The sequence below is a fragment of the Cebus imitator genome, unplaced genomic scaffold, assembly GCF_001604975.1.
Source record: "Cebus imitator isolate Cc_AM_T3 unplaced genomic scaffold, Cebus_imitator-1.0 Scaffold258, whole genome shotgun sequence".
NCBI lineage: Eukaryota > Metazoa > Chordata > Mammalia > Primates > Cebidae > Cebus > Cebus imitator.
Genome location: NW_016107573.1, coordinates 416,128 through 427,558, shown reverse-complemented (window position 1 = coordinate 427,558; position 11,431 = coordinate 416,128). Strand labels below are relative to the sequence as shown.

The 11,431-nt window shown below is 53.9% G+C and overlaps 1 protein-coding gene across 10 annotated transcripts in view; it reads right to left on the bottom strand.

Annotated features, from left to right (window-relative positions):
- Positions 1-11,431, bottom strand: part of EMID1 (EMI domain containing 1) — a 50,752-nt gene that overhangs the window by 22,455 nt on the left and 16,866 nt on the right. For 5 of the 10 annotated variants that reach the window (XR_001816738.2, XM_017499485.2, XM_017499484.2 and 2 more), the window contains exons 4-13: positions 9,347-9,430; positions 7,899-7,960; positions 3,990-4,110; positions 3,623-3,673; positions 3,449-3,538; positions 2,747-2,893; positions 1,686-1,775; positions 1,488-1,540; positions 927-989; positions 777-821 (exon numbers count right to left, since the gene is read on the bottom strand). Coding sequence is in view for 9 of the 10 variants with exons in the window: in XM_017499485.2 (XP_017354974.1) it covers positions 777-821; positions 927-989; positions 1,488-1,540; positions 1,686-1,775; positions 2,747-2,893; positions 3,449-3,538; positions 3,623-3,673; positions 3,990-4,110; positions 7,899-7,960; positions 9,347-9,430 (806 nt within the window). In the remaining variant the exon portion in view is untranslated. The remainder of the gene's footprint in view (positions 1-776; positions 822-926; positions 990-1,487; positions 1,541-1,685; positions 1,776-2,746; positions 2,894-3,448; positions 3,539-3,622; positions 3,674-3,989; positions 4,111-7,898; positions 7,961-9,346; positions 9,431-11,431) is intronic. The other 5 variants (XM_017499487.2, XM_017499486.2, XM_017499483.2 and 2 more) reach the window with 4 other exon arrangements.

The following is an 11,431-nucleotide window of genomic DNA, read 5'->3' as shown; positions in this document are numbered from 1 at the left end:
AATTATACATATTATTAAATATAAATTAACAAACTGATTTTAAACAGCAAGACCTAAGTCATATGATGTATTTTTTTTTACATTTAAAAACATTTATATACATATTTTTATATAGAGACAGGGTTTTGTCATGTTGCCCAGGCTGGTCTTGAACTCCTGAGCTCAAGCGATCCACCTGCCTCAGCCTCCCAAAGTCTGGGATTACAGGCATGAGCCATCACACCTGTCCATAACGCAATTTAAAGTTACAGGTTGAAAGAAAAAGGATTTAAAAAAGATATAAAATGAAAATGCCAAGCATAAGAAAGCTGGTGTGCTATGTAAAAGCACACAAAGTAGATTCAAGACAAGTATTATCAGAGACAAGGGTATTAATTTCATAAAGATCAAATGACCAAGGGGACATTAAAATACTAAATGTGTATGCACCAAATCACAAAGACTCAATATACAGAAAGCAAAATTGACCAAATTAAAGAGAGAAATGAACAGATCTATGATCAGAATTGGAGAGTTAGAAAGTGAAAGAAATACAGAGTCAAAGAGACAGACATACAGAGGGAAAGACAGAGATACAGAGAAACAGAGAGCCAGAGCGAGAGAGACAGAGGCAGCCTGATCCAAAGAGGACTATGAGTCCCAGAGACAGGGAGCATCTGAAAATAGATGACAAGACTGGGAGGGTCAGGAGCTCTGGTGGCAGGGGATGGAGTCAGAGGAGGAGCGGGACTATGGAATCCTGCAGGGATGACTGCAGGACAGACAGCAACACTTACCCGCTGCCCAGCAGAGCCTTGGGGGCCAGGCTCCCCACGCAGTCCCTGTGTAGGAGGGAGCAGATGAATGGCATCAGCTGTTAGGGGCTCTGACCTGGGGCCCTCAGGACTCACCAGAATTCCCCCACCTGGGGCCACCTGGGTACTCACTCTCTCGCCCTTCTCTCCTGGGTGGCCAGAGATTCCTTTGGGTCCAGTGGGGCCTGGGGGTCCCTGAGCAACAAGACAGGGCCTCAGCCTTGTGTTGGGGCAGGATGGAGTGGGCAGGGACTTGGTGACAGAGGTGTTGGGGAGGGTGCTCTAGCTTTGTCTGGGACTCTGGGTTCTTCACCATACACTCAGCACACAGCAGGCAGTTCATACAGCTCAACGTTAAAAGATTTGACCCTGGAGTCGGACAGACCCACCCAAACTCACTGATGTTGCCACGTGCTGGCCACAGCCCTAGGGTAAGAACCGCCACTTTTCTTGGTCTTAGGCAATAACAATACGTGGTTCTCATTACTGACTGAATAAGATTTATGGAAGGTGGTTTGCATATTAAGTGCTCAATAAATACTTGTTGAATGAATGAATGGAAGGATGAGTGGATGGATGGATAGATGGATACAAGGGTGGATGACGGACAGATGTATGTATATATGCATGTATGTATGGATGGATGGAAAGATAGACAGACACATGGGTGAGAGTGCTTGGAGAACTACTCACTATGTGTCCAGGACTCCCAGGGACACCTGTGGGGCCAGGAGGCCCAGGGGGACCTGGAAAAAGATAGGATGTCCTAAGGGCCAGAACAAATTACAATCTCAGGAAGTCCCCCATCAGCTCCCTCCTGATAGCCACAAACCCTATTCCCTCTGCCATCTACCAACTCCACCCCTCACCCCATGCCTGGACTCAACTTACCCATGGGCCCTGGGGGGCCTGGAGGCCCAGTGGGTCCCTGGGGCCAGTGGTTATTGGTCTCAGTGAAGGTGTTGGAGAGTAATGGGTCTCCTGGGTGAGCAAAGATGATGAGTGAGCAGTGCTGGGTAGAGTGGGTGGTTAGTCTTCACCTGCCACCTCTGCCAAGACAGCTTGGACTGTCCTATGGGGCAGCCTGCAGCATGGCTGGCACCACCTGGGCACCTGCTTCCAGGGTAGGACGTGCGGAGAGTGTTGGTCCCATAAGACCAAGAGGAAGGGAGATGTGGGTTCTAACCCCACTGTAATCTAGCTGGTGACATCCAGCAATACTTTCCACTTTTCTGACACTGTACTGTCACCTGTCAAATGGGAATGACAATAAAAGCTACCATTTATCCACCATCTATTGTGTGCCAGACTTCTGTACATGGGTGTGATGCAGCTCTGGGAGGCTGGCACTGTCATTATCCCCATTGTATGGATAGTGAGATGGAATGAATGCTGGGATGGGAGAATGAACAAGTGGTGTGCTGGGCTGTGCACCAAAGACACGATGGAGAAGAGGTGAAACCCAGCACTCCACACTCTGACCCCTGGTGGCGCATGTGCAGGTCAGGCCGGGCTGCCAAAGGGAAGAAGCCAAGGACGGGCATCAGGGCCTGGAGAAGGAGCTGGGCCTGTGGCCTTGGGAGTTCAGGGCTCGCTTCCTGCTGCCAGGTCTCTCACTTCCCAGTGCTCTGAGAACTAGATTCCAGCCAGTTCCAAGGCTCGGGAGAGCCTGATACTGGTGGCTCTAAGCACAGGCTCTGGAGGCAGCCCCGGTTTGAAGCTGTTCTCCTACGCCCGGGCTGTGGGACCCTGGCAAGCCACCTCCCCTCTCTGGTTCTCAGTGTTCCCCATCTGTAAACACAGGAGGACAGGCGCCTGCTGGAGGACTGGGTCACACGTCGCCTACCATGAGCAGGGCTGGCACACAGAAGACTCCTGGCAGATAGTAGCAGGCACTGTGCTGATGTCTACTCCACCCCCACCTCCACCTGCTGGGACCCCAGGGGACTCACCATGCTGGGAGATCTGGGCATGGGAGGGCCCAACAGGGGCTGGGGGCCCAGGGGGACCAGGAGGCCCTGGTGGCCCGGGAGGTCCCCTCTCTCCAGGGGTGCCCACAGCTCCAGCCTGGCCAGGGCTCCCTGGGGGGCCCTGTGGACCTGTAATGGAATCACAGGGATTTATGGGTATACAGGAGGCAGGGAGGCCCAGGGTGGCCTTAAGGAACAGGATAAGGCAGCCTGGAACAGTTGGCAGCAGAGAGGGCCCCAGAGTCCACAGGCCTAAGCTCCTGGGTTGTCTAACAGGAGGATGAGCACAGTGCCCAGTCCTCCACCTCGTCCAGGCTGGGTCTTCCTTCTTTGGGGCTCCCAAACCCCCAAAACCCCTCATAGGAACCCTGGTCGCATGGGGTGAGCATTGTTGCTTCTGCCCAGCCCCGCTCCCAGCAGTATGGGAGCTCCAGGAGGCCACAGACATGTCTGACCCCACCCAGTGCCCAGCTCAGAGCCTGCTAAGTGTAGCTGCCCAGGGAATGTGGATTGAGTGAACTTAAGAGAAGGTTTCATGGAGCCCAGGCATGGGCGGGGCAGTCTCTGGCGGGGTGTTGAATGAAGAGGCAAGCAGGCCATCCTGGCCATGTCAGGAGCAGGGAAGGGTCCACCTGGTGTGGGGGATGGTCAGAGGAGCTGTGGGGCAGTGTTGCAGTCACTCACCTGGTGGACCTCTCATCCCCATTGGGCCCCGGCTGCCAGCATCTCCCTTGGGGCCAATGGGCCCAGGCAGCCCCCGAGCACCGCCTTGGTCTGGGGGGTAAAGCATATCAGATTGGCAGCTCCAGATCTGCTCTTGACCCCCACCCTAGTCCCAGCCCCCAAACCAGCACCTACCATTTCGGGGAAGCAGCGGGACCCTCACACTCTCAATGGTTCCCGGCAGCCCTGGCATGGGGGGCGGTAGGCAGAGGTCAGTGTCCCTGCTGGGCCTGGAGGAGGGAGGCTCATCCAGAATCCCCACTCCCAGTTCCCCCCAACCTCCAAGCAGGGTCTGCTGAGGCTGCTTGGTCTCCAGGGACTGCAGCATTCAGGAGTCCCAGGAGATGATCCTCTTAGGCAGGTCTAAGAAATGGGAAATGGGGAGACTGAAGCCCACTAGAGGGTTGAGCTGGGAGTCAGCCACAGGGTGGGAACCAGAATCCCACTCCCGATTCCCAATCCAGTGCTCATTCCCACAGGGGAGTCTGACTCTGACACTCACCCCGGAGGCCTCCACCTCCGGGGCTGCCCTGGGCAGGAGGGGAGCCCCAGAGTGGGACAGGGTCCTTAGCGGTAGCTGGTGTTGGAGGCACTGGCTGCTCTGTGACAGTCAGCATGGCCACCTGGAGAGGAAGACAGGGATGGGGTGGGTACCAGGGTCTCACTAGGACCCCTCCCTACTCTTTTTTTTTTTTTTTTTTTTTGAGATGGAGTTTTGCTCTGTTGCCCAGGCTAGAGTGCAGTGGTGCCATCATGGCTCATGCAGCCTCAACCACCTGGGCTTAAGCAATCCTTCTGCTTCAGCCTTCTGAGCAGCTGGGACCACAGGTGTGCACCATCACACCTGGCTAATTAAAAAACATTATTTGTGTTCACGCCTGTAATCCCAGCACTTGGGGAGGCTGAGGCGGGTGGATCACGAGGTCAAGAGATCGAGACCATCCTGGTCAACATGCTGAAGCCCCGTCTCTACTAAAAATACAAAAAATTAGCTGGGCATGGTGGCGTGAGCCTGTAATCCCAGCTACTCAGGAGGCTGAGGCAGGAAAATTGTTTGAACCCAGGAGGCGGAGGTTGCGGTGAGCGGAGATTGCGCCATTGCACTCCAGCCTGGGCAACAAGAGCGAAACTCCGTCTCAGAAAAAAAAAAAAAATTATTTGTAGAGACAAGGTCTCGCTATGTTGCCCAGGCTGGTCTTGAACTCCTGGGCTCAAGCAATCATCTCGCCTCAGCCTCCCAAAGTGCTAGGATTATAGGCGTGAGCCAGGGTCTCACTAGGGACAGGCCAGCTAAGGGGCCTGGTGTGGGGGGCAGGAGGCACATAACCAGTGAGGCCCAGCTGGGAGTGGAGCCCCAGGCTCACAGGGGCACAGAACTTCCTCAGAAGGAAGTGTTTTTCAAAGTGCACAATTCATAGCATGCATTATGGAAAAGTCGTTGACATCATTATTGCCATCCAAGTTGAGCTTTGTGGCTCTCACGGTGCTTGCTGGGCCACACAGTTTTTTTCCATGCTTATCTACATAAATAATAAGAAGCTTTTCTTGATTTGTTAAAGCACCACAGGTTATGGCTGGGAAGAGTTTCACTAATTTTTTTTTCCCCCAAGACGGAGTCTTGCTCTGTTGCCCAGGCTGGAGTGCAGTGGCGTGATCTTGGCTCACTGTAACCTCCACCTCCTGCGTTCAAGCAATTCTCCTGCCTCAGCCTCCCAAGAAGCTGGCATGCACTACCATGCCTGGCTAACTTTTGTATTTTTGTAGAGACAGGGTTTCACCATGTTGGCCAGACTGGTCTTGAACTCCTGACCTGAAGGGATCTACCCATCTCAGCCTCCCAAAGTGCTGGGATTATAGGTGTGACCCACTGAAACTGGCCTTCCCTAAATTTGGAAGGAAGTTTGGAAGAGTCTGATGTGAAATAGAAACTTGGAGGTGTAACAAAGTCCACTTTTGGGGCCCATGGTGAGGAAGCTCTGGGAAGCTGGAGGTGTCCCCTCAGCTGCTGAGGACAAAGGAGAGACCAGATGACCACACACCAGGGGCTTGGGGATCGTGGGGGCTTGTCCAGAGAAAAGATGAAACTCTCTGGCAGACCCTGAACCAGGAACTCCCATCACCAAGTCCTATCATGTGGGACTGAGCTGCCTCTTACGTGCGCTTCTCCTGGGAGGGAGCTCTCCTGGGAGGGAGCTCTCCTGGGAGGGAACTGCTCCTGGAGCCCCGTGCCTTGTAACTCAGGTGCCAGTGCATGCTATTTGGAAGCTTGGTTTTCCCATTTGATAAATCAGGGCCATCTTTTTTTAATTTAGAGACAGGGTCTAGCTCTGCCATCTAGGCTAGAGTGCAGTGGTGCCATGACAGCTCACTGCAGCCTTGACCACCTGAGCTCAAGTGATCCTCCTGCTCAGCCTCTTGAACAGCTGGGACTCTGTGCCAGCCGTATGCCACTAAGTCCCGCTAAGTTTTTGTAGAGATGGGGTCTTGCTATGTTGCCCAGGCTGGTCTCAGGCTCCAGGCCTCAAGCAATCCTCCTGTGTTGGCCTTCCAAAGTGCTGGGATTACAGGTGTGAGCCACTGAGCCCAGCCTAGAGAAATCTTTTCATGTTAGGCAAGGGAAGTATTTTAAATGGCTGCTGAATGTCCACGTAGTGAATTCTCCATAATCATGCAACCATACCTTCTGCTGCACAGTTTTCAAATTTCTCTATTGGTAAACATTTTTGCATCTGATAATCTCATTAAGATAAATAAATTCCCAGGCTGGGCATGGTGGCTCACACCTGTAATCTCAACACTCTGGGGGTCCAAGGCAGGAGGATTCCTTGAGGCCAAGAGTTCAAGACCAGTCTAGACAACATAGCAAGACCCTGCTCTGAAAAATTTTTTTAAAACTAGCCAGCTGTGGTGGCACATGCCTGTAGTGCCAGCTACTCAGGAGATTGAGGCAGGAGGCTAGCTTGAGCCCCAACTCACCGCAGATGGCAACACCTGTACTCCAGACCAGGTGACAAAGCAAGACCTTGTCTCTCAATCAAAACAAAATGAACAAACAAAAGATAAATTCCCAGAGAAGGGAATGATAGAACAAAGAAAAGGCACTAAAGTGTGTGCATGTCTATGTGTTTAGAAAACCTGGAAGAAAACATGTTTCAATGTCAACAGCTGCACTCTTTGAGGGCATGGGCAACTGCTGAGAATGGTTTGCTGGCTGTTCTTTCACATTTCTGTTTTTCATGTTTCTAAATTTAGAATGTTGTACCTTTTAATTTAATTTAATTATTATTATTTTTTTGAGACAGTCTCACTCTGTTGCCCAGGCTGGAATATAGTGGCACAATCTTGGCTCACTACAACCTCCGCCTCCCAGGTTCAAGTGATCCTCGTGCCTCAGCCTCCTGAGTAGCTGGGATTACAGGTGTGTGCTACCATGCCAGGCTAATTTTTATATTTTTAAAAGAGACAGGGTTACGCCATGTTGGCCAGGTTGGTCTCGAATTCCTGGCCTCAAGCAATCCGCCCACCTCGCCCTCCAAAAGTGTGGAGATTGTAGGTGTGAGCCACCACGCCCAGCTGTACTTTTTAAGTTTTTAAAAAAACTTTTACGGCCAATGCAGTGGCTCATGCCTGTAATCCCAGCACTTTGGGAGGCTAAGATAGCGAATCACTTGAACTTGGAGCTCGAGACCAGCCTGGGCAACATAGAGAAACTCCATCTCTACCAAAAATTAAAAAATTAGCCGGGTGCGGTTTTGTTTACCTATGTCCCAGCTACTCAGGAGGCTGAGGTGGGAGGAGGATCACTTGAGCCCAAGAGGCATGGATTGCAGTGAGCTGAGACCTTGCCACTGCACTCCAGCCTGGGTGACAGAGCAAGACCCTGTTTCAAAAAAATAAAACAAAACCCAAAATACAAAACATTTTATCTTGAAAGAATATGACATGAGTGATAGATGCTTTGTTTTTGAAACCAGGAAGATAGTATTATGGATGGGGGTGCGGGGGTATAGAAAGGGGATGGGTAGGAGATCCCAGCAGGATCTCTGGGCCGTGTCTGCTGATCTGGCTGGGAGGGTGATGCAGCCCCCTGGCCTCCTGGAGGAAGAACAGGCCAGGCTGGTGGTGACTTGCACTTCACATACACAGTCTTCACTGAGTGGATGCTAGTTTTCCCTCTGCTTTACAGATGGGGAAACTGAGGTACAATCTGTGAGCAGGCTTCCGAAGGAGGGACACTGGAGGAGACCAGGACATGCCTGGCAGGGGACGCTGCTCTTCGAGTCGGCTCAGAGCTGTCCTGTGGGTCCACTGAAGGTGTGAGCATGGGGTTCAGGGAAAGAGGCGGGGAGGGTTGGATGGTAGTTCCAGGCCTGGCCTGGGGCAGGGGGCCAGGAGGGAGCCGCTCACCCACCTTGGCCTCCAGCACCTTCAGCTGTTCCATCAGCTCCGACACTTTGCTGCAGTTGACACAACCTGCGGGGAGGGAAGAAGCTGGGGCCAGGGCTGAGGGTCCTAGGCTTCCCCTCAGAGTCCTTAAGTCTCTGGGGGGTGGGATGGAGGGAAGAGTCAGATACCTGACGATCCCAATTCATGAGGAAGCTTTGGGAGGGGCTACAGGATCCAAGGGGACCTCACTCTGTGAGTTCTGTTTGGTGCTGGAGCCTCCAGAGTGGCCTGCTTCTCCCATAGCAGGAGCCAACCCCTGGCAGCCTCTGGGTCCAAAATGACCCCTTTCCCAGAAGGTGAGGCACAAGATCCCGTTGCTTCCCACCTGGGCAGGGCTGGGACCAGGGATGGCCAGTTATGGGGACCGACCCAGCGCAGTTCAGATGTGCCATCCTCTGAGCCTCCCTTGACCCACCGTCCAGCACCCCTGGGCCTCCTGGGTGAGACTCACAAGAATGACATGAGTCATTCATAGCAGCCCTGGCCAGTTACGAAGCTTCCCAGCTGCTGGCCCCCAGAAGTGCTGTGCCAGCAGTCTCTCCCTTCCTCATGCGAGTGTCACTCCTGTTTAAGCCTGAGGCCACAGCTCGGAGCAGGGAGGTGTGAGTGCCTAACAAGCACAACATCTGGGGTCTAGTCCTAGTGGTGCCCCCCAACTCCCAGCCGTGGGGCCTGGGGCAGGGCGGGGCAAGGAAGTCAGAGACCTTCAGCTTTCTCCTCTTTAAAAAGCGGACAGTGGGGCCGGGCACAGTGGCTCACGCCTATAATCCCAGCACTTTGGGAGGCCGAGGTGGCTGGATCATAAGGTCAGGAGCTCGAGACCAGACTGGCCAATATGGTGAAACCCCATCTCTACTAAAAATACAAAAATTAGCTAGGTGTGGTGGCAGGCACCTGTAATCCCAGCTACTCAGGAGGCTGAGGCAGCAGAATCGCTTGAACCAAGGAGGCAGAGGATGCAATGAGCCGAGATTGTGCCACTGTACTCCAGCCTGGGCGACAGAGGGACTCCATCTCAAAAAAAATAAAAGGTGGGGGACAATGGGAGGGCAGTGGACAGCTGTGAGGTCTACACGAGCTGCGACGGAAAGCTCCTGGCACAGGGCCTCGCACACTGCTGACACGCAGAAAAGTGCCGATTAAATAAAAAGAGGAAACCAGGGGACTGAACTGGCATCTGCAAGAGCCCAGGGGTCATGAGTCTTGGGGTGTCTGGGAGGACCCCTCTGGGGTCCTTTCTCTGCCCCTCAAAGCAGCTTTTGTAGCCTGGGGAGCATGGGGTGGGAGGCGGTTACCCTCCTTGACCCTCTACTGCCAGACCTGCTGGCTTGTAGGACAGTTACCCAACTGCCCTGAGCCCCCCCAGGGCTCCCTCAGCCCAGGGGACACCCCAGAAGCTGCCCCAGGACCCACCTGAGAAGGCTGTGGGCCGAAGTGCCATCCGCCGCATGGTACTGCCTGACCACATGGGCTTCATGGAGCCAGAAGAACCTGCAACTGAGAAATGGAGGGTGAGAGCCCTGCTGGCGTGTGACCCTGGCCCCCCAGGCCCCTCTGCCCACCACTGTAGCCCCAGTAGGGATCCCTACTCCCCTCAGCACAGGACACAGAGGCCCAGAGAAGGACAGGCAATGTAACTGGGTCACACAGCATGAACCGGGCTGAGCTAGAGCAAGGCTGGCCAGCTGACAGGGCTGGAAGAGGGGCCAATGGGGCAGGAGCCATGGATGAGGCTGAGGGCTTCCCCAGTGACCCCAGCCAGCCTCATGGGCTAAGAGTTTAGAGCTCAGACAAGCCTGGGTCCGAGCCCTGACACTTACTGCCCTGAGTGACTTGTCCTCTCTGGACTTATTTTTCCCACCTGTAAAATGGGATTCTAAGGACTCTAAACCTTCCAGGCTGGTGTGAGGCCTGAGGTTGGCCATGTGTGCAAAGGGCCCGCTGTGCACACACAGTAGGTGCTCAATAAACAGCTGCCATGACTATTGCCATCCACACACTCTCTGCCTGGCTTGGTAAGAGGAGACTGAAGTGGATCCGGCCCTGGTTTTAAATGAAAACCAGAGGGAGGCTGGCTGCCTGGGAGGGCGAGGGGAGCCAGTTCCAGGGCCAGCCCCTGCTGCCATCCCTACCCAAGGAGGACCCCCCTCCCCAGCCACCCTGTCTGGTCCGGTTTGGGGGGCCTGGTTTTCTCCACAGCTGGAGGGATGGACTGGCCAAACCAGGGGCGGGGACACAGCTGGAGACACTACAGAGCTAGCACTGGCAACTGCCCCCCCGCAGCCTCCAGGCCTTCCTTTTAAGGCCACGAAATATTGTCTGGGGGGAGACAAGCCCCAAATAAGGCGCGGGCCTGGCAGCTTGGAGCGGGGCTGCGGGTTGATGCAGGGAGCGAGAGGCGCCGGGAACTCAAACCAGACGGGTCCCTCTGGCCAGCCCCCAGCGGAGGCTGCCAGGCCCAGCTCTGGGTCCCGTTGTGGGGCCTTTACGGAGCCTGCACCCCAGCACACCCTCCTCAAGGGCCTCCGACTTGCCCAGGCACAGGGGGCTAATCTCACCAGGATGGAGGAAGGTGGGTTGCCAGCCCAGGACTGGGGTCAGCACTGGGGGCTCCCTGGGGAGGGGAGACATCACTGTGAACCATGCCCATGTGAAGGACCCTGTAGAGCCTGGCTCAATCCTACAAGGAAGGTGAGAATCAGAACAGGTAACTCTTGTTTAGCATTTACCCCTGGGCTGGCAGCTTATGAGAACTTCACATACACAATCTTTTTTTTTTTCTCTTTTGAGGCAGTTTTTTTTTTTCTTTTGAGGCGAAGTTTTGTTCTTGTTGCTTGTCGCCCAGGCTGGAGTGCAGTGGCGCAATCTCTGCCCACTGCAACCTCCGCCTCCTGGGTGCAAGTGATTCTCCTGCCTCAGCCTGCCAAGTAGCTCGGATTATAGGTGCCTGCCACCATGCCCGGCTAATTTTCGTATTTTTAGTAGAGATGGGGTTTCACCATATTGGCCAGGCTAGTCTAGAGCTCCTGACCTAAGGTGATCCACCCGCCTCGGCCTCCCAAAGTGCTGGGATTACAGGCATGAGCCACACACCCGGCCTCACATACAATACACAGTCTTAACTGTGAGTGGGTGCTAGGATCATCTCTACTTTCCAGGTGGAAAACTGAGGCACAGGACAGCTGAGTGCTACCTCTTCTCTGTCCCCCATGCTCAGATAAAGGTGGATGACTGAATCACACTCAGCTCCACTTCCCTGCTTGGAGGAAAATGAGGCAGAGAAGAGAGGTGACTTGCCAACAGGTTGTCTGTGGGAAGGTCTCAGCCTGGATTTGAATCCAGGTCAGCCTGATTCTAGGGCCAGATTTCTTTTTGTGGTTGGTGGGTGGGAGGGAACATGGCACCTGGCAGGGAGGCTCCATGTTCAGCAGGAGCACTGGTGCCTGAGAAGAATGGCCTCACCAAGCCCTCTTCATTCATTCTTTTTTTTTTTTTTTT